We start from the raw sequence: 23,038 nt of genomic DNA on the forward strand, positions 1-23,038 counted from the left end.
GTTGTCTGCTTGGTGGTGGGTAGAGCTACCTTCCCTTTGTCTTTGGTCACTGTAGAATACAGACATACTTCTCAACGTCGTCATCTGGCTGTTTTATTCGTTTCTCTCAGATTGAGTAAAACAAGCAGTTGTGTTTATGGGATGTCAATGGACAAAGCCAAGGAGATGCAGTTTTCCAATAACTATAATAGTTTAGGCCTAATAGCTCTCTGCACTTCCTGCCAAGTAGTATGACTGTTGCTGCTCTATCCCTCGTATTTGTGGCCATAAAGTGACGATGTAAGGAAGTTGTTTTTCCTTAGACATCACTGGTGCGTTGACTTAGAGTTCCTCCGCCACTGAGTTTGTAAGAGAGAGTCGCTGCACTTCTTTCCCTGTGTCTGCCAATCCTGAAAGGTGAAAGATGTCTCACCTGGTTGTGTTGTGGTCTCTTTCTCACTGAGAGGTGTCATTGACCTGTACGAGTCAGGAGAAGACGTAGTAGTTACCAATTCAAATACAAGGTACTACGTATACAGCTTTACGTACGCTATTTTACGCTTGTTTTGTTGTAGGATATGTACGCTTATTTGAGATATGATTTTTGCAACAAAGAATATTATTGGATGCAGTACTACGTACGTATACATACAAAAGATTCATGGAAAAGATGCACATCCATTACATTTGTAGTAGTAGCCATCAGCAGCCTTACACCATTCAGCTTCTGAAAGTTTTAGTAGAAGACGTCATCAAGGGAGTCTGATTGGTAGGTGTTACCTACATGTACCTCTTACAGTTTCTCCGAGGGAGAGGCAGTGTGGTACCAGGACCCTTTCATCTTTAGTGAATGTTGTGAATTGTCCCAAAGCAGACAGAAACATTGGCACGCGTGAATTGTCCCAAAGCAGGCAGAAACATTGGCACGCATTATTGTAGGTAGGTATCTGGATACTCGGTATCGGTGGTTGCGCACCTGTTGCCTGTGCTCGGTCCTGTTAAAACTGATAATTGTCCCACAGCAGGAAGAAACAATGATTCTATCTCTGTGGCTTCTGTTAACAGTGCCAAGTCTCGTAAGATACAAGCTACATTCCCTGGATGCTTCGTTGACTCCTTCATGGGCACAACCTTCCACTTGCACAAGTTTCACAAACACGATCTTCTACTTGTATCATAGTCTACGAACACGAGCAGCCATGAACAAGGTCTTACCCTTTTAAGCTACCACACGCACAATCATCCACATGTACAAGGTTCCAGTTGCTACGTTGCAGATCTGCCGGTGTCTGAACGTTCCATCACTGCTTGAGCGTTCTCGGTGTGACCAGTTGCTACGTGAACGGTTTTCTCTTGATCAGCCAAGCAAACTAGAACACTCCTGACTGAAATCTGCCCCCGGTGTGTAGGGGGGATGGTAAGTAACGTACGTACTCTGGAGGACGATCCTAATACGTTCTTGCCCTGTATGTGAAGTGGAGGATACGTATTGGGAACTCTTTCATCCCCTAGAATACGTTTCCTTACACTGTTTAGGTGTTCACTGTGCATTTTCCCGACTAACTTTTGCTATTGGACACCACGTCTTTTCTTCAATGACTTTTAGGTCACAGAACTCATGTTATCTTCTGAGTTCCAGCTCTTGCTTTACTGTACTGTACAATACTGATACTGGGGAAAGAGAAACATGATAAGTCTTGCTTGTATGGGCTACGGGATCTTTCTTTACAAGTGCCGAGATTTCCTTGTACCTTTTCCCATTGTGTTTCATCTGTATTGGAACGTTCTGGTTGTGTTCAGTCTCTGCATATTGGGTCGCTTTGCTCTTTTGCTCTTGTTCTTCAAGGGATTGGGAACCCAGCGATTGGAACCGACGCTCGTTCTTCTGGTCATTGTTGCTTTCGAGTCACCAGGTAACTAGTTCTTCTGTTCATGTTACTTGTTTCTTCCCAGTGCTCATACCACTCCAAAGAGGAGGAGCAAGAGGTCACTGAAGCGCAGGTTGACTGATCTGTCAGTCATACGAGACCTGAGTCAATTTCTTCGCATGGTTTTGTGAGAGGAGCAATGCTGTACGAAAACCGATCCCCCCAGTGAGTGACTCGGGTATGAGGTACTTTACAAGAGCTCACTCTTCTGCTACCAGTGATCGGTTGCATGCCGCATTAAGGCCGATTTACACGAGCCGTTTTCTTTCCGATAGGCTGGCCAGTGGCTAACCGCCGTCAAAGTGCTGTACGTTCACACGAGGCGTTTCCTTTCTGTTTACCAGCACGCCGTTTTCATTGTTTACTTAGACTCTGTCACTTGAGGACCGAGTAAACTACGATCATTTTGACACATAAGATGTTGGTTGATAACTATGTTGATAAAATAAGTTATGCAATTTCATTATACTTTATGCACAATGCCAAGAATATTAAGATTTTGATAAATTCACCTGTTTAATTTAATGCCTCTCCAGTCATTTTCCATATCTTTTATTTATGTAAATTATTTCTATACATCTCGTTTGCCATGTCAAACATCTCCTCATACCCTTGAACAAGTTCAATTAAACTCTCATACATGGTGTTAATAATAAAGTAACTCTAATTTTTGTGACTACTGTATACTATGAGGAAAAGTCGAGGTTGTAGGCCACGAAACAAACGTGTACGATACAGGTCCTCGTTTACTTGAAACATCATCAATCCGTTGGTTGGGATGGATGGCTAACGTCCGTCAAACTGGCCGAGCTTTCTTGGAAAGGAAGCCGAGCCGAGTCGGACGGCTGACGACCAAGGGCCGCCGTCAGCATGACGGGTCGTGTGAGCAGTTGCATTTGAATACACGTAAGAAAGCTAGAGGCCGTTTAACCGACGGCCAGCCTGTCGGAATGAAAACGGGTCGTGTGAATCGGCCTTTATGCTTGTGTTGTGGTCAGCAGGGATCCTCCATTTTCTGTTCGTAGACCCTCTGGTGAGTGTCATATTGGATATATTAATAAAGAATTCTATGAAGACTGATTGATAAGAGTCACATACACGTGACTTTACTGTTTCTCTCCCCGAGGGAGAGACATTGGGGTACTGAAAACGTTCCTCTCAAGGAAGGGATACAGTACTAATATGCTGTTGACTCAGTTGCTAGGTAAGAGGCCACGTGCTAGGAGCGTACCTGTTCCCCGAGTAGGTGGATCGGCACACGGTACAGGTCGTGCATCTGCTACCTCCTCTTTGTTAGTATGAGAATAAACACACACTACTGGTAGGAATGAAGAGTGTCATTCTACTTTCCCCTTCCTAGATGTTCGACTTTTCTCTCAATTTTGGAGTAAGAAGCAGTGTGTGTTAAACTATTGCACACTTTTGGAGTAAGTAGCAATGTTTGGCGATACTTTTCCACACTTTTGGAGTAAGAAGCAATGTTTGGCGATACTTTTCCACACTTTTGGAGTAGGAAGCTGTGTCTTGATACTTTTCCACACTTTTGGAGTAAGAAGCAGTGTCTTGATACTTTTCCATACTTGGAGTAAGCAGTATGTCGATACTTTTATACACTTTTGTAGTAAGAAGCAGTTTTAGATACTTTTATACACTTTTGTAGTAAAAAGCAGTTTTAGATACTTTTATACACTTTTGGAGTAAGAAGCATTGTGTTGATACTTTTCCACACTTTTGGAGTAAGAAGCAGTTTGTCTCAATACTTTTCCACTCTTTTTGAGTAAGCAGCATTGTGTCGATACTTTTCCACTCTTTTTGAGTAAGCAGCCTTGTGTTGATACTTTTCCACTCTTGGAGTAAGAAGCAGTGTGTCGATATTTTTCCACACTTGGAGTGCGATGCAATGTGTGTCAATACTTTTCCAATAAGGGAAAGCCCTACCCAAACGGAAAGAAGAAACTCCTGAAGCACAAGAAAACTGATTGGACCAAGTCTCACTAGATATTGACCGATTCCTCTGCATAGTTTCGTGGGAGGAATAGTACTCTGCCAAAATTCAGCTTCCTGGAAAGGTTTTGGTGCTTTGTACAAGAGCTCTAGCTACCAGCTTTAGCTATTTTATGAGAACAAGCACAAGCATTAGAGGTCAGGATGTTGGTAGCCACCATCGTCGCTCTCTAGCCTTGGGTCATTCTCGAGACGCTTTGGCAACGCCATCACCACTGTCCCTAGATTCAGCGATGGCAGCCCTGACAACAGGTAGCTGATGTACGACTCAGGCACAAGGCACTTTTTTCTCGGGCCCAGTGTCTATTGCCATGGAAGTCACTACCAAGATCAGCCAAGCAACTTATTATTCAACCTTTGATTGGGTGCAATCATATATTGTACTTTGCCTTAAACCAGAGCCTGACATTTCTAAATTGGTAGAAGACAAGGACCTTTCTATCAGTGAAGCCATGTTACTAAAGGCCTTTGGATCCCGTAGCAACCTGAGAAGGAGGAATACTGTATACACAAAGCCTTTCAGACTGTTCGTGAGGTCTTTACATTCATCTGGATTTGTTGATGCTCCGTCTCTAATTACCGATAGAGATATTCTTCTTTTGCTAGTGACATTGTAGAAGGGATGCTTGGCTGGGCAGAGCCTCTTTGCAATGAAATGCAGTTCTCCTTATCTTCCTTTGCCGTGGAAGTTCCATCCATTCTCTACAGTAAAAGGTTAGCACTCGGCCTTTAGCAAGATCTTGAGACTAAAGATCTCAGACCTTTTCCCCTTCGGAGAATCAGCGTTGTCTCAGGAGTAGCTTTGAAGCTTCTTCCTTCTCACGAACCCAGCCCCTTGGTTATGCCGCTCCCAGGTCTCTCAGGCAGGTCTTCGTGTACCCTTGATGGGGCATCAAGTAGGATTTAATCCCTAGAATGCTCAAAGGCCTCAGACTTTGCATTTTGTAGGGCGTATCACATGTCATTTTGTACTGCATACAGTCTTGTGTCATCCGTAATGGTAGAAGGCTTTCTCCCTTGTTACTATTATTATTATTATTACTAGCCAAGCTACAACCCTAGTTGGAAAAGCAAGATGCTATAAGCCCAAGGGCTCCAACAGGGAAAATAGCCCAGTGAGGAAAGGAAATAAGGAAATAAATAAATGACGAGAAAATATCAACAATATATCATTCTAAAAACAGTAACAGCGTCAAAACAGATATGTCCTATATAAACTATTAACAACGTCAAAAACAGATATGTCATATATAAACAATAAAAAGACTCATGTCAGCCTGGTCAACATATAAACATTTGCTCCAACTTTGAACTTTTGTTTCGGAGTTTGTGTCGAATATGTAGCTTAAAGCCAGGCACATATCTAATCTCATGTCCTCTCACTCTTCCTTTCAAGGAGGGAGCAGGAGGACTATATATACTGTATATTCGTAGCCATATGGATATAGGTTCTTCCACGACCGGCTATCAGTCTCCTGGTTTTGACCTAGCCTAACACCTGTGACGTCTTTAGCTTAGGTAGATAGGAAGTAGTTAGTAGTCATGACTTTTGTTCCCATGCAGGATCAAAGTGCATGAACATTTCCTGGATCAGTTAGCAGGCAGTCGGGTTGAAGGGACCTCCGCTGTTTTAGGACGAGTTTCCTATTCAAGGTTGAAGGTTTGTAGTATGTGTTGGAGGAAATCACAAGTGATTATATGATTTGTAATATTCATAATTATACAAACCAAAAACCTTTAAAGTTACACTGCCCAACTAAACCACCGTGCGAATCCTAGGTCAAAAGTCAGGTGAAGCTAGTTCTACTTGTCAGATGAGTGGGGCTCTACCTGCCACATGGCAGACAACTATGTTTACCTCATTGAAAAGCTTAACAGGTGTGCTGTATCATATTCTTATTAAAGTTCTATGCATTGTATAGTTAGGAAAATATAGAAATTGATAAAAACATTTTTAATTTTTAAATATTTAACTTAGCCGGTGAATATATAATAGCTGCAACTCTGTTGCTCGACAGACAAAAAACAGTAAAAACTCGCCAGCGATCGCTATACAGGTTGCGGGTGTGCCCACCAGCGCCAACTGTCGGCCAGATACCACTCACGATGTAAACAAAGACTCAATTTCTTCTCTGTCGACGTGTCGACAAGACGTACTTTACTCGCTGTTGAAACCTGGAGTTTTTCCCATCATATTTGGTGAAGTACTTTAATTTGGTTTGAGCTTTCGCAGTACAGGTGTTTTTCTTCAAATAAATCCTTGAACTCTTTTTTGGATCGGATTAATTGTTGATGACTTAGATCGTTTTTTGGAATTTTCCCTTGACCAATTCAAAATGGCTGACCTTTCACAAGTTCCCAAGTTCAGAAAATGTAATGCTAGGGACTGTCATAGGCGTCTTCCAAAGGCTTCTCTCGACCCTCACACTGTTTGTTCCAATTGTCGGGGTAAAACCTGTCAATTGGAAGATCGGTGTGAGGAATGCGTGGGCCTTTCGGAATTCGATTTTATCGAATTTGAGAAGTATACACGCAGACTAGAGAGAGATAGGGTAAGGAGAAGTTCTTCTAGGTCGGTAGATTTTTCCTCTCCACATGCCCCTGAACCTAATCCTTCCCCTGTAGTGGTTGTTCCTAACCCCCCTCCTAGCACTCAGGAACCATCGATGGCAGACATGATGCGTGCTATCCATGCCTTGGGGGAGAGAGTTGAGGCCCTTGCAAGTGACCGCAATCAACTCATGGCGGACGTAAAGGAACTAACGTGCCAAAGTGCCACGGCGGAAAGTGTTAAAGTGCCTAGTGTTTCTCAAAGTGTTGTGAACAGTGTTGCGCTTGAGGGTTCGTCTGTTCGTGCCTGTCGTCCTCCTAGTCCGGGACCTCTTGCAAGCTCCCAAGCCCAGGGGAGAAGCAATGTCGTACGACTCATGGGTTCGAGAGGCCTTGATCAGCGAACAGACGTTCCCTCTATGGTATCAGGCGTATCTCCCCAAGATCGCCCCTACCAACGTAAGACGAGAGAGCCCATTTTTACCTCGTCGTCCGAAGGTGTTTCTCGTAAGAAACCTTGGACCAAGGTCTCCCGACCTTTGAAGCGTAAGTCGGTCCCTTCAGGACAAGTCCAACGTCCCGGTTGTAGCCACTGGGTCAGTTCGGACTCGTTGCCGTCATCTGATGACTGCTCGCCGCCTAAGAGAGGCAAAGCTGTGCCGCCTCAGTCGCTCACCCCGTCTGTTGCCGCACCTGCTGCCGTAGACCCTAAATGGGTGTTGCTGCAGGACATGCAGTCCAAGCTTGCGTCCTTGATGGAGGACTTCAATGCGGAGAAGGTTGCTGCTGAACCTTCTGGCCAACAACCATCCAAGCGGTCTGTTGTGCGTCCTGTTGACGCTGAGGTAGCTTTCTCGCGTCTACCAGTTGGGGTTGTACCTCCACCGATGCGACCCAGTGTGGGTTGCCAGCCGCACGTTGACGTTAGGCGACGCACGGAGGTGGTTGTTGACGTTCAGGACGTTCATCAACCATCAGAGGTGACTTGTTTTGACGCGGTGCGTCAACCTCCGCAACCCGGTATGGTGTTGACTGCACAACCCAGATGGTCTAAACAGTCTCGGGTGGACGCTGTGCGTCCTCGCGTACCCATGGTCGTTGACAGTTCCCAGACTGTGCAGCAGTTCCATGACGCTGCGTCCGGCTCCGTCACGCATGCACCAGTGCGACCGGACTCGGCGAGTCAAACGTTACCCACTCCTTTGCCGTTTCCTCATCAGTTATCGGATGAGGAACTATCAGATGAGGACGTTGCTGAACCACAAGAGGATCAACCTTCAGAACTTGATGAGCCTAAGGCAACTCAACCATCCTTGGACTTTAGAAAAGTCATGGCTGTATTTAAGGAGTTGTTCCCTGACCACTTTGTTTCTGTGGCTCCTCGTTCGCCGCCGTCAGAGTTTGTATTAGGCGTGCCTGCTACCGTACCTGCCTTTACTAAACTCGTTCTCTCTCGCTCATCCAAGAGAGCTTTGCGGCTGTTGGGAGATTGGTTAGAGACCAAGAAGAGTTTAGGAAAGACAGCATTTGCCTTTCCCCCTTCTAAACTCTCGTCTAGATCGAGCGTCTGGTATGCCACGGGAGAAGTTCTCGGCTTGGGAGTTCCTGCCTCTGCCCAGGGCGACTTCTCAAGTCTTGTAGACTCTCCCCGCCGCCTTGCCATGAGACGCTCGAAGATTTGTTGGTCACCATCGGACCTGGACCACCTTTTTAAAGGTATATTTAGGGCTTTCGAAGTCTTTAACTTCCTAGACTGGTGCTTAGGAGCCCTGAGCAGGAAAATCTCTTCTGCAGATAAGGATGTTTCCTTGCTCATTATGTCCTGCATGGACAAGGCCGTCCGTGATGGGTCCAACGAGCTTGCCGCCTCATTCACGTCCGGAGTCCTGAAGAAGCGAGAGTCTCTGTTCTTTCCTGTCTGCTGGAGTGACGCCATGCCAAAGATCTGAGCTACTCTTTGCTCCCCTTTCCAAGTGCCTGTTTCCTGAAGTCTTGGTTAAGGAAATTGCCTTGTCTCTAGTTCAGAAGGACACCCACGATCTAGTTGCGTCCTCGGCTCGCAAAGCTCCCCCTTTGCCTACATTGTCTGCTAGACCGAGGATAGACACTCCAGCGTCTCGCTTTATTCCGCCCTTTCGTGGCAGAGCCTCCAGCAGGGGAGGTGCTCGTGCCGAAGGGAAGCGAGGGAAGAGGAAAGGATCCAAGTCCTCTAAGGGCAGAGTCTGACTGCCCGCAACTTCAGACAGCAGTACGAGCCAGACTCAAGAACTTCTGGCAAGCCTGGGAGAAGAGAGGCGCAGATCAACAATCTGTGAGGTTACTCAGAGAGGGGTACAAAATCCCTTTTGTACGCAAACCCCCTCTAGCGACGTCCCCCATCGATCTCTCTCCCAGGTACAGAGAGGAAGAAAAGAGACAAGCCCTGAAACTGGAAGTGTCTCTTTTGCTAGAGAAGGGAGCGGTGGTCAAAGTCTCGGACCTTCAATCACTGGGGTTTTACAACCGTCTCTTCCTAGTATCAAAGAAGACAGGAGGTTGGAGACCGGTGCTAGACGTCAGTGCTCTGAATGTCTTTGTCACAAAGACGAAGTTTTCCATGGAGACCACAAAGTCAGTCTTAGCAGCGGTCAGAAAGGAAGACTGGATGGTCTCGCTAGACCTAAGGGACGCCTACTTCCACATCCCCATTCACTCAGATTCCCAACCTTTTCTGAGATTCGTCTTCGAAGATGTGGTTTACCAGTTTCGGGCCCTGTGCTTTGGCCTAAGCACAGCGCCTCTCGTATTTACGAGGCTGATGAGGAATGTGGCCAAATTCCTCCACTTATCGGACATCCGAGCCTCCCTTTATTTGGACTGGCTTCTCAGAGCCTCTTCCAGTCGTCGCTGTCTGAAGGATCTCAAGTGGACTCTAGATCTGACCAAGGAATTGGGACTCCTAGTCAATTTGGAAAAGTCGCAGCTGGTCCCATCCCAAACTATTCTGTATTTAGGGATGGAGATTCACAGTCAAGCTTTTCGGGCTTTTCCGTCGGCCCCCAGAATAGATCAAGCCCTGCTCTCCATCCAGAAGATGCTGAAGAAAGAACGCTGCTCAGTCAGGCTGTGGATGAGTCTGGTAGGGACGCTGTCATCCCTGGAGCAATTTGTATCACTAGGAAGACTACACCTCCGTCCTCTTCAATTCCATCTGGCTTTTCACTGGAAAAAGGACAAGACGCTAGAGGCGGTCTCGATCCCGATTTCCGGAAAGATAGTCTTGCCTGACTTGGTGTAAGGACAATATCAACCTAAGAGAGGGTCTTCCCCTGGCTGTTCAGATACCCAACCACGTTCTCTTCTCGGACGCATCGGACTTGGGCTGGGGCGCGACGCTGGACGGTCGGGAATGCTCAGGTCTGTGGAACTCGAGTCAGAGGAGCATGCATATCAACTGCAAGGAGCTGTTGGCAGTTCATCTGGCCTTGAAAAGCTTCGAGTATCTCCTTCGAGGCAAAGTGGTGGAAGTAAACTCGGACAACACCACGGCTTTGGCGTACATCTCCAAACAAGGAGGTACCCACTCACTGACGTTGTACGAGATCGCAAGGGACCTGCTCATCTGGTCAAAAGGTCAAGGCATCTCCCTAGTAACGAGGTTCATCCAGGGCGACTTGAACGTCCTAGCAGATTGTCTCAGTCGGAAAGGGCAAGTAATTCCAACCGAATGGACCCTCCACAAGGATGTGTGCAAGAGACTTTGGGCCACTTGGGGTCAACCCACCATAGATCTCTTTGCAACCTCGCTGACCAAGAGGCTTCCAATCTATTGCTCTCCAGTCCCGGACCCAGCAGCAATACATATAGATGCCTTCCTCCTAGATTGGTCACATCTGGACCTCTACGCATTCCCACCATTCAAGATTGTCAACAAGGTACTGCAGAAGTTCGCCTCTCACGAAGGGACAAGGTTGACGTTAGTTGCTCCCCTCTGGCCCGCGAGAGAATGGTTCACCGAGGTACTTCGATGGTTAGTAGACGTTCCCAGAAGTCTTCCTCTAAGAGTAGACCTTCTACGTCAGCCACACGTAAAGAAGGTACACCAAAGCCTCCACGCTCTTCGTCTGACTGCCTTCAGACTATCGAAAGACTCTCGAGAGCTAGAGGCTTTTCGAAGGAGGCAGCCAGTGCGATTGCTAGAGCAAGGAGAGCGTCTACCATTAGAGTCTACCAATCGAAGTGGGAAGTCTTCCGAGACTGGTGCAAGTCAGTTTCTGTATCCTCGACCAGTACCTCTGTAGCCCAAATAGCTGATTTTATCTTATACCTGAGAAAAGGACGATCCCTTTCAGCTCCCACTATCAAGGGCTACAGAAGCATGTTGGGATCGGTCTTCCGGCATAGAGGCTTAGATCTTTCCAACAATAAAGATCTGCAAGACCTCCTTAAGTCTTTTGAGACCACTAAGGAGCGTCGTTTGGCTACTCCTGGGTGGAATTTAGACGTGGTACTAAGATTCCTCATGTCAGACAGGTTTGAGCCTTTACAGTCAGCCTCCCTGAAAGATCTCACTCTTAAGACACTTTTCCTGGTATGCTTAGCCTCAGCTAAAAGAGTCAGTGAGATTCATGCCTTCAGCAAGAACATCGGATTTTCGTCGGAAAAAGCTACTTGTTCGCTGCAACTTGGTTTTCTAGCCAAAAATGAGCTACCTTCTCGGCCTTGGCCTAAATCTTTCGATATTCCCACCTTATCGGAGATCGTAGGCAATGAACTAGAAAGAGTCTTATGCCCTGTTAGAGCTCTTAAGTTCTATTTAGATCGTACTAAACCTTTACGAGGCCAATCTGAAGCTTTATGGTGTTCAGTTAAGAAACCATCCTTGCCTATGTCAAAGAATGCTTTGTCATACTTTATCAGATTGTTAATACGAGAAGCTCATTCACATCTGAGTGAGGAAGACCGATCTTTGCTTAAGGTTAAGACGCACGAAGTTAGAGCTGTAGCAACTTCCGTGGCCTTTAAGCAAAATAGATCTCTGCAAAGTATAATGGACGCAACCTATTGGAGAAGCAAGTCAGTGTTCGCGTCATTTTACTTGAAAGATGTCCAGTCTCTTTACGAGAACTGCAACACACTGGGACCATTCGTAGCAGCGAGTGCAGTAGTGGGTGAGGGCTCAACCACTACAATTCCCTAATTCCATATCCTTTTAATCTGTCTCTTGAAATGTTTTTAATGTTGTTTTTATGGGTTGTCCGGAAGGCTAAGAAGCCTTTCGCATCCTGGTTGATTTGGCGGGTGGTCAAAGTCATTTCTTGAGAGCGCCCAGATTAGGGGTTTGATGAGGTCCTGTTGTATGGGTTGCAGCCCTTGATACTTCAGCTCCTAGGGGTCTGTCAGCATCCTAAGAGGATCGCGAGGCTCCGTAAGGAAGACGTACTTACAAGGCAGAGTAATCGTCTAAGTCGACTTCCTTACCAGGTACCTATTTATTTTGTTTTTGTTATATTGATAACTTCCAAAATGAAATAAAAACTCTTAGCTTGTACGATGTAAACATATTTAACTGGTCTCTACCCACCTCCTTGGGTGTGAATCAGCTATTATATATTCACCGGCTAAGTTAAATATTTAAAAATGATATTTTAATTATAAAATAAATTTTTGAATATACTTGCCCGGTGAATATATAAATTAAACGACCCTCCCTTCCTCCCCAATAGAGACGCAGTGGGATGAGAAGAAATTGAGTCTTTGTTTACATCGAGAGTGGTATCTGGCCGACAGTTGGCGCTGGTGGGCACACCCGCAACCTGTATAGCGATCGCTGGCGAGTTTTTACTGTTTTTTGTCTGTTGAGCAACAGAGTTGCAGCTATTATATATTCACCGGGCAAGTATATTCATAAATTTATTTTATAATTAAAATATAATTTTTGTTCGATTGATATATTAACCCTTTTACCCCAATGGACGTACAGTACTGATACGTTTCACAAAACTCATCCCTTTACCCCTATGGACGTACTGGTATGTACTGGCAAAAAACTGCTATTTACATTTTTTTTTTGCATATTCTTGATAACTTTATGAGAAACTTAGGCATTTTCCAAAAGAATGAGACCAACCTGACCTCTCTATGACTAAAATTAAGGCTGTTAGAGCAATTTAAAAAAAATATACTGCAAAGTGTGCTTGGGAAAAAAAAAATGCCTGGGGGTTAAGGGTTGGAAAGTTCCAAATAGCCTGGGGGTAAAAGGGTTAATATTAATACCAGTGTCATAGTATCAGATGGTCCTCAACTTAAACATTTGACTTACAAAATCAAATCCAGCTAAAATCGTCAATCTCAGATATTGTATCAAAAGTTCATAATGAAATAGTTAATAGTTTATATATGACATATCTGTTTCAACGCTGTTACTGATTTTAGAATGATATATTGTTAATTTATTCTCTTCATTATTTATTTCCTTATTTCCTTTACTCACTGGGCTATTTTTCCCTGTTGGAGCCCTTGGGCTTATAGCATCTTGCTTTTCCAACTAGGGTTGTAGCTTGGCTATTAATAATAAATTTGACATAAACAATTTTATTTACAAACAGTTTTTAAGTTTACGACTTTCTGTATTCTATTCAAGGGTAATTGAAGCATTTTTCTTAACCCTTTTACCCCCAATGGACGTACTGGTACATTTCACAAAACTCATCCCTTTACCCCCATGGACGTACTGGTACGTCCTTGAAAAAACTGCTATTTACATTTTTTTTTTCAATATTAATCTTACCCGATGATCATGTAGCTGTCAACTCTGTTGCCCGACAGAAATCTAAGGTCGGGATACGCCAGCGATCGCTATACAGGTGGGGGTGTACACAACAGCGCCATCTGTGAGCAGGTACTCAAGTACTTCTTGTCAACAAGAACTCAATTTTTCCTCTGTCGTACCACCGGCAAGACCTACTAATACGCCGTCCCTAACTGGATTTGTTTTCACAACTTTTTGGTGAAGTACACTATTCCAGTTTTGAGCTTTCGCTATGCAGGGGTTTTATCTTCATTTCAAAACTTGAACTCGTTTTGGATAGATTTATTTATGGTGACGAAGAGAGTATGGACTCTCTTTCACTTTTAATGGCCGACCCTTCCCTTAGACGGAAGTGTTGGTGACGAAGAGAGTATAGACTCTCTTTCACTTTTAATGACCGACCCTTCCCTTAGACGGAAGTGTGTTTAGGTTTTTGGTAATTTTGCTTAACAAAGTTATAGATTTATTTTATATCTCTCCGCCATTTATAGGCCTCTTCGATTAACTTTCCATTTATTATAAACTTATAAAAATTAATTTTTATGTTTGTTTATATGCGACCTTTCCTAATAGTAGGCGGTCCTTACTTGGAACCGAAGTTAATTAACATTGAGCCCGTCATATCGTATTTCCTTTTAAGAATTTATGCTATTTTGATTTTAATGTTTTTGAAAGAATTTCTTTGATAGTCTCGTACTGTTTTCAAAGATGAACTAACGTTTAGTTTAGTCTCCGCAGTTGTTGACGTTCAGAACGTTCAACATGCGCTCTATCGTTACGATAGAGAGAGAGTATTTCACGGTTTCACGTTGCAGTAAGAGTAAACCGATTCTAGCGTTTCGTTCATTCTTTCTTAGCTTAAATGGTTTTAATTCTAATAAAGGAACTTTTTATTTGGGAAACCTTTCAGTTTTTTTTCCTTTAACAAATAATATGTTTTAACGATATATAATTGGGCTCATCTCTCAGGTTATAAGTCAAGAGAGAGAGAGAGAGAGAGAGATAGAGACGGAGGGAGAGAGAGGAGAATAAACGTTTCGTTCAAGCGTGTAACGTTGTTCTCTTTTTTTTTTACTCTTCTCCCTAGTCGCTATAGGGGAAGAAGGTAAAACGTTTCTAGAGTTTTATTCTTGTTCCCAGGCTTTATGCGGTGAGAGATTTTAAACGTAGTTTATTTGATCTAGTGTTTAGTCTCTTTTCCAGCCACTGAATTCTTTATCTTTCATTATGTTTTTCTGTTACATTGTAAACTGTTTTCGCAATTACTACCTTTTAATGAAGGATAGGATTGCGTGTTTCAGGTAGAAATCAGTTAAAGTTTCGAGTTCAGTGAAATAAGTGCAAACAGAAAATCAAAAGTGATAAAGTGATATGCGCAAAGTGTTACAGTGTTGCGTTCAAGGGTTCGTCTGTTCGTGCCAGTTGTTCACCTAGTCCGATACCTCTTACAAGCTCCCAAGCCCAGGGGAGAAGTAATGTCGAAGGACTTATGGGTTCCACAGGTCTTGATCGACGAACAGACGTTTCCCTCCGTGGTTTCGGGTGTATCTACACACGTTGCCGACGTGATCACCCCACCCACACAAAGACGAGAGAGCCCATTTCTTCCTCGTCTGCGGAAGAGGTTTCTCGCAGAAATCATGGACCAAATCTTGCAGCTTTTAAGTGCAAGTCGGTCCCTTCCGCGCAAGTCCAACGGCCTAGGTGTAGCCACTGGGTCAGTTCGGACTCGCTCCAGTCATCCGACGACTGCACACCTCCCAAGAGAGGCAAGGTGGTACCGCAACAGGCAGTAACTCCGTCTGTTGCCGCACCAGCTGTTTTAGACCCTCAGTCACAACGGACAGTAGCTCCGTTTGTTGCCGTCTTTCATAGACCCTAGTGGTCCATGCTGCAGACTATACAGTCTCAGCTTGCTCCTTCATGCAGGAGTATCGTGCTGGAAGGTTGACAATGCACCTGTTAATCTTCAACCTGCCACGGTTGTGCGCTCAGCAGATACTGCGGCTGCCTGCTCCCACACTCCACCTGTGAGAGCTCCACCTCCGATGCGCAGTCGACCCTGCCAGACGCATGTTCATGCTGCACCCTCCATTGACATGCGTGAGCTACCGCATCAGCAGTGGGAAGGTGCTGTAGAGCTGCCGTGTTTTGACACAATGCGGCATGCTCCACAACCCATGCGGCATGCTCCGCAACCCACGGCAGTCCCTCCCACGCACCAACACTCCGCTTTTGTTGTTGCCAGCTCCCACACTCCGACTGCGGAGAAGGTTGACGATGCACCCGTGGGCCTACACCTACCACGGTTGTGCGCCCGGCATGGCTTCCTGCTCCCACACTCTTGTTGTGAGAGCTCCTCCACCCATGCACAGTCAACCCTGCCAGATGTATGACGACTCCCACAGACACACGGAGCACTCCGTTGCCGTGCGTGAGCTACCACAAGCTGCCGTGTTTTGACACGGTGTGTCAGCCTCCGCAACACACTGTGGTTACCGCCACTCGCCCGCAGCAAACTAGTCAGTCAGGAGTTGAGGCTTCCCCACACAACTTTGGTTGTTGCCAACTCACAGACTGTCAAACAGTTAAATGACGTTGCCTTCTGGTCTGCTACTAATACACCAGTGCTGTATGTCCTCACGCTCCTGTTGTGGTTGACAGTTCAGTTTTTGACAGTTCACAGACTGTCAAGCAGTTTCATAATGTTGCCTTCTGGTCTGCTGCTTTTGCACCAGTGAAACCCTCACTGAGATAACCTAGCTTTTCTCGGACATGGTTCCTCTAGATGAGAAAGTGCTGTTCTCCCTCCTTCTGATATTCCCTTGAGGACTCTGTCATTTGGAGAGGAGCCTTAAGCTGCTTAGCCTCCTATGGACTTTAATTAAAGCATAACATGCTTCCAGGGAGGGTAAATGGTTTCGCTTCAGTCGCTAACCCCGTCTGTTGCCACACCTGCTCCCATAGACCTTTGGCTTTGTTGCAAGACATGCAGTCCAAGTTTAGTCCTTGTTAGAGGATTTTTTACGGAGAAGAACCTTCTTGCCAACGACCTTCCTACCGGTTGGTTGTACGCCCTGTTGACGCTGAGGTATCCTACTCACGTCCGCCAGTTGAGATGGTTCCTCCACCGGTGCGACCCAGTGTGGGTTGCCAGTCGCACGTTGACGTTAAGCTACTCTCGGAGGTGGTTGTGGACGTTCAGTGTGTCACTGGGAAGACGTTCAACAACCAGCAGAGGTGACTTGTTGTGACGCAGTGCGGCAACCTCAGCAACCCGATAAGGGGTTGTCTGCTCTACCCAGACAGTCTAGACAGTTTCGGGTTGTCGCTGTACTTCCTCGCATCCCCATGGTTGACAGTTCACAGACTGTGCAGCAGTACCATGATCTTGTGTCCGGCTCCGTCACGCATCCACCAGTGCGACCGGATTCAGCAAGTCAAACGTTGCCCTCTCCGTTGCCGTTTCCTCATCAGTTTCGGATGAGGAACCCTCTGATGAGGACATGGCTGAACAAGACGATCAACCCCCAGCCCTGCTATCCATCCAGAAGATGCTGAAGAAGGAATACGGCCCTGTCAGGCTGTGGATGAGTCTGGTTAGGACACTGTCATCCGTGGTTCAATTGGTGTCACTTGGAAGACTACACCTCCGTCCTCTTCGGTTTCATCTAGCTCTTCACTGGAAAAGGACAAGACGCTAGAAGCGGTCTCGATCCCGGTTTCCGGAAGATAAGTCTGGTCTAACCTGATGAAAGGACTTTATCAACCTTTTATAGGGTCTTCCCCTGACTATTCAGACTCCCAACCACGTTCTCTTCTCAGACGCATCGGACGTAGGCTGGGGTGCGACCTTAGGCGGTAGGGAATGCTCGGGATTATGGAACTCGAGTCAAAGGACAATGCATTTTAACTGCAAGAAGCTTCTGGCAGTACGTCTGACCTGGAAAAGCTTCAGGTCTCTCCTTCAAGACAAAGTAGTGGAGGTCAACACGGACAACTCCCTGCTTTGATGTTCATCTTCTAGCAAGGAGGGACCTACTCTCTGACATGGTGCAAGTTCGCTAGTGACCTCCTCTCCTGTTCAACAGGTCTAGACTTTTCACTAGTAACAAGTTTCTTCCAAGGCAACTTGAATGTCTTAGCAGATTGTCTCAGTAGGAAGGGACAATAATTCCAACATATTGGACCCTCCACAGAGATGTATGCAAGAGACTTTGGGTCACCTGGGGCCAGCCAACCATAGATCTCTTCGCAACCTCGATGTCCAAGAGGCTCTCAATTCTTTGCTCACCTATCCCGGACCCAGCAGTGGTTCTTTTAGATGCCTTTCTACTAGATTAGTCTCATCTAGATCTATATGCATTCCCTCCGTTCTAGATTGTCAACAAGGTACTGCAGAAGTTCGCCTCTCACGATGGGACAAAGTTGACACTAGTTGCTTCCCTCTGGCCCGCGAGAGAATAACTTACCGAGGTACTTCGATGGCTAGTAGACGTTCCCAGAACTCTTCCCCTAAGGGTGGACCTGCTACGTCTGCCACGCGTAAGAAGGTACTCCAAGGCCTCCACGCTCTTCGTCTCACTGCCTTCAGAGTATCGAAAGACTCTCGAGAACTAGAGGTTTTTCGAAGGAGGCAACCAGAGCGATTGTTAGAGCAAGGAGAACATCCACCCTTAGAGTCTACCAATCGAAGTGGGAAATCTTCCTAAACTGGTGCAAGTCAGTATCCGTATCCTCGACCAGTACCTCTGTAACTCAAATAGCTGACTTCCTCTTATATCTGAGGAAAGAGCGATCTCTTTCAGCTCCCACTTTCAAGGGTTACAGAAGCATGTTGGCATCAGTCTTCCGTCACAAAGGCTTAGATCTTTCCAACAATAAAGATCTACAGGACCTCCTTAAGTCTTTTGAGACCACGAAGGAGCGTCGTTTGGTTACACCTGGTTGGAACTTAGACGTGGTTCTAAGATTCCTTATGTTAGACAGGTTCGAACCACTTCAATCAGCCTCCCTGAAAGATCTCACCTTTAAGACTCTTTTCCTGATATGCTTAACCACAGCTAAAAGAGTCAGTGAGATTCATGCCTTCAGCAAGAACATCGGATTTTCATCCGAAACGGCTACATGTTCTACATCTTGGTTTTCTAGCCAAACACGAGCTGCCTTCTCGGCCTTGACCAATATCGTTCGTTATTCCAAACTTATCGTATGGTTGGAAATGAACTAGAAAGAGTATTATGTCCTGTAAGAGCTCTTAAGTTCTATTTTAAAAACCTTTACGAGGCCCGTCTGAAGCTTTATGGTGTTCAGTTAAGAATTCATCTTTGCCTATGTCAGAGAATTCTTTATCCTATTATTTTCAGACTGTTAATACGAGAAGCTCATTCCCTTCTGAATGAGGAAGACCAAGCTTGGCTGAAGGTAAGGACACACGAAGTTAGAGCTGTCACGACTTCCGTGACCTTTAAACAAAATAGATCTCTGCAAAATATATTCGACGCAACCTTTTGGAAAAGCTAATCAGTGTTCGCGTCTTTTATCTTAAGAATGTCCAGTCTCTTTACGAGAACTGCTACACTCTGGGACCATTCGTAGCAACGAGTGCAGTAGTGGTGGGGGCTCCACCACTACAATTCCCTAATTCCAGAACCTTTTCAATCTTTCTCTTGAAATATTTCTGGGTTGTCCGGAAGGCTAAGAAGCCTTCCGCATCCTGGTTGATTTGGCGGGTGGTCAAATTCTTTCTTGAGAAGCGCCTAGATTAGAGGTTGTGATGAGGTCCTTTAGTATGGGTTGCAGCCCTTCATACTTCAGCACCTAGGAGTCGCTCAGCATCCTAAGAGGATCGCTAGGCTCAGTAAGGAAGACGTACTTAAAAAGGCAGAGTAAGGGTTCAAGTCGACTTCCTTACCAGGTACTTATTTATTTTATGTTTGTTATTTTGAATAACTGCTAAAATAAGATACGGGATACTTAGCTTCTAATGTTAACATGTATGCTGGTCTCCACCCACCACCCTGGGTGTGAATCAGCTACATGATCATCGGGTAAGATTAATATTGAAAAATGTTATTTTCCTTAGTAAAATAAATTTTTGAATATACTTACCCGATGATCATGAATTTAAGGACCCTCCCTTCCTCCCCATAGAGAACCAGTGGACCGAGGAGAAAATTGAGTTCTTGTTGACAAGAAGTACTTGAGTACCTGCTCACAGATGGCGCTGTTGTGTACACCCCCACCTGTATAGCGATCGCTGGCGTATCCCGACCTTAGATTTCTGTCGGGCAACAGAGTTGACAGCTACATGATCATCGGGTAAGTATATTCAAAAATTTATTTTACTAAGGAAAATAACATTTTTTGCATGGTTTTGACAACTTTATGAGAAACTAAAGGCATTTTCTTAAAGAATGAGACCAACCTGACCTCTCTATGACGAAAATTAAGGCTGTTAGAGCAATTTAAAAAAAATATATATTGCAAAATGTGCTTGAAAAAAAAGAAAACCCCTAGGAGTTAAGGGTTGGAAAGTTCCAAATAGCCTGGGGGTAAAAGGGTTAAAGGAAAGACATTTATGAGCTTAGAATTTATTATAATTTATGGGGACATACGAGATGTGTAAGGTGGAAATACTTCTTTCTGTTTGAAAGGTATGAGTCATCATAACCCGTTATAATTTGTTTTATTATATTTTCAGATTGTAATTTAGTGAGAGGGTTGGTTTAGAAAAAGAATCAATCAAGATGGAAGATGCACATACATATTCCTGCGAGGATGTCCTCTCGCAGTTTGCCGTAGATATGAGTAAAGGCCTAACGGAGGCCCAAGTTAAAAACAGTCAAGAAAAATATGGACCAAATGGTAAGTGTCATGTTTCTTGAAGTATAAGATTAAATATATTTAACATTTATTAATGTACTGGTAATTTTTTTTTGTCTGTTGTACAACCTTTTACAGTAGTACAATTTAAGGAAAAGTAATCCCTTTCTTTACTTCGTTGCACTGTTTATGGCATGACCAAGATATACCCTATTAATTATTTAACCTTTGCAAATGTACCATACGTTAATAACACTGTTCCATGCAGTGAAGCCAGTCCTATGTAGAATTTTCATACTGATATAGTACAATCAAATATAACCTCCCCCCTTTTTTTTAACACAACATGATATTATGTTCAGATGCTGTCTCAGTAACCTCTCTAAGATAAGTAATTAATAAATACAGTAAATGAAAATGTGTCCCTTATTAATCACTTGAAATATGTCTTGAAGTTTTCAAGGTCCAGAGTTTGACTTATTGAAACACCTGTCATGAATAAAATTCCTCCTCGATGGTATAATGTTCATAAAGGTAGATAGAAGTCATACTTAGTCATAATAACACTTGATTTTCCAAAAAGAGCTGAGATATTGTAGATGGTGGAGTGAGTCGCATAGGAATAAAGGAATCCAGGAAGGGTTTGGTGTTCTTCGAAATTTTTAAACTCTCTGCGCAAGAACCTTTACAAACATGGCTATATTTGTAAAGAATTTATGCTAGTGATTGATACACATGTAGAAGCATCATTTTTTCCTGCTTTATTTCAGTACGTGTACTACTGTATATCAGTTTTATTTATTTAGATTTCATTTGCTGTTCTCTGCTACTCCTCTTCTTCTTTGTCTGCATCTTTTCCCACTTCTATGTGGGGTCGATGTTTCTGGTCAGCTTTCTCCTTCTACCTCAGTCCCATACCTCATCACCGGTTAATCCCTTAGATCAGAGGTCATCCTTGATACTGTCCACCCACCTTCGCTTTGGTCTCCCTCTCCTTCTCGTTCCCTGTACCTCCATTTCCATCACTCTCCTCCCAATATACTGTTCATCTCTACTCATGACATGACCATACCACCTCAGTTTACTTTGTTGGATTTTATCTGATAGTTTTCTAACTCCTGTGGTACCCCTAATTACCTCATTCCGTATCTTATCTCTTTTTGTCACCCCACACATCCATTTCAACATTCTCATCTCTGCCACATCCATCTTCTTCTCTTCTGTCTTCTTTATTGCCCACGTCTCCGCTCCCAATATACTGTTCTCTGCTATTATATGCTGTATTTCTGATGAAAAACCTTGTTGTCTCTAATAGAAACGATATAAATTTCATTCTTAATGATAATTTATAAAATTAACATAATAGGGTATGTGACATTTGCCTTATAAAATATAACAGATTGTTAAGTTAATTATAAATGTTGATGATTAAAGTTGCACATATTTTTTATCTTGCTCAAAACCTTCCCCCATTAAAGGGGAAGATTTATTAGGCTTTTGAGAAATTATACAGCACCAAAATGTGATCAGTTACAGTGGAGATATGATATATTTGTGTTTGAAATACCAGAGGTTGAAGAACCTGGGCGTTTTCAACATAAAAGGTGCATCAAATAGATCGTTTGTAAAATCATTGGTGGGGTTGGCATTTAAAAGGGTTTCAGTCCTGCTGGGGTTATTTGTTAAAGAGAAAGAATCCTTTCTCTGATGTTAGATCCAAGGTAGATATTCACGTGTTTGTTGCGTATATCGTACAAGTATGTTATTTGGAAAGGGTTTTGTTCTAATTTCTTACTTTCTCTTCACAGAGTTACCAGCTGAGGAGGGCAAATCTCTTTTCCAGTTAGTTCTAGAACAGTTTGATGATCTTCTTGTAAAAATTCTACTTATGGCTGCTATTATATCATTTGTAAGTAATTCGTATAATATATTGAATTCTGTATGATATTTTATTAATTTTGGCTGTTTCAAGTGTAATATTAAGAATTTCTTTTAAATAATGCATTTTGTAATATCAAATTTAATTGTTTTCACTTTGTATTATATTTTCAATTTTTATTCACTTTGATATACAGTAAATACAGAATAAAGGAGACTAGTTTTCCTTTGAATATGTTTTTTTTTTTTATAAAAAAAAGTTCTGCATATATATAGTAATATTTTTGCTTTACATCTGTTTGTCATTATTTGTATGTTAAGTGTTTTCAGTAGGGGAAGGTAATTTCAGCTTTTTGTATACAGTATATATTTTTGAGGGGTGTCTTTTGATTGTGCACTATTAATTTTATAGCGATGTCTGTGCTGCAGTCGTGGATTGTGTCATATCAGGTGTCACGTTTGATTATCATTTGATTTGGAGATCAATAAAAGAGTATTTTCCAATCCAGGGTTTTATCATAACATTTACATAATGGCTTTTGGTTGGTTTCCTTTGGCTATGCATTCAAACTTCCAGTGATACAAAAACTATACATGCATATGAGAGATGAAATTACCTAATTTTAACCTTTATGTTCTCTTATAATGAATTTATACCTCTAAGTGCAACCCTATTAACCCTTTTACCCCCAAAGGACGTACTGGTACGTTTCACAAAACTCATCCCTTTGCCCCCATGGACGTACCGGTACGTCCTTGCTAAAAACTGCTATTTACATTTTTTTGGGGCATATTTTTGATAATTTTTTGAGAAACTTCAGGCATTTTCCAAGAGAATGAGACCAACCTGACACCTCTATGATAAAAATTAAGGCTGTTAGAGCAATTTAAAAAAAATATACTGCAAAATGTGCTTGAAAAAAATAACCCCTGGGGGTTAAGGGATGGAAAGTTCCAAATAGCCCGGGGGTAAAAGGGTTAAATAATGTTAATAGCATACAATAGAAGTTCTGAACACAAATCACCCTGCAGTACCAGTACTTTGAAAAATTAGAATTAATAAAGGTACTGTACAGTACAGTAC

At 43.6% G+C, this 23,038-nt stretch overlaps 1 protein-coding gene across 4 annotated transcripts in view; it reads left to right on the plus strand.

Moving 5' to 3' along the window:
- Positions 1-23,038, plus strand: part of LOC137624525 (calcium-transporting ATPase sarcoplasmic/endoplasmic reticulum type-like) — a 61,575-nt gene that overhangs the window by 5,842 nt on the left and 32,695 nt on the right. For all 4 annotated transcript variants that reach the window (XM_068355396.1, XM_068355423.1, XM_068355404.1 and 1 more), the window contains exons 2-3: positions 19,955-20,118; positions 21,885-21,985. In XM_068355396.1, coding sequence (XP_068211497.1) covers positions 20,001-20,118; positions 21,885-21,985 — 219 coding nt within the window. In that variant the 5' untranslated portion in view covers positions 19,955-20,000. The remainder of the gene's footprint in view (positions 1-19,954; positions 20,119-21,884; positions 21,986-23,038) is intronic.

The sequence above is a fragment of the Palaemon carinicauda genome, chromosome 2, assembly GCF_036898095.1.
Source record: "Palaemon carinicauda isolate YSFRI2023 chromosome 2, ASM3689809v2, whole genome shotgun sequence".
NCBI lineage: Eukaryota > Metazoa > Arthropoda > Malacostraca > Decapoda > Palaemonidae > Palaemon > Palaemon carinicauda.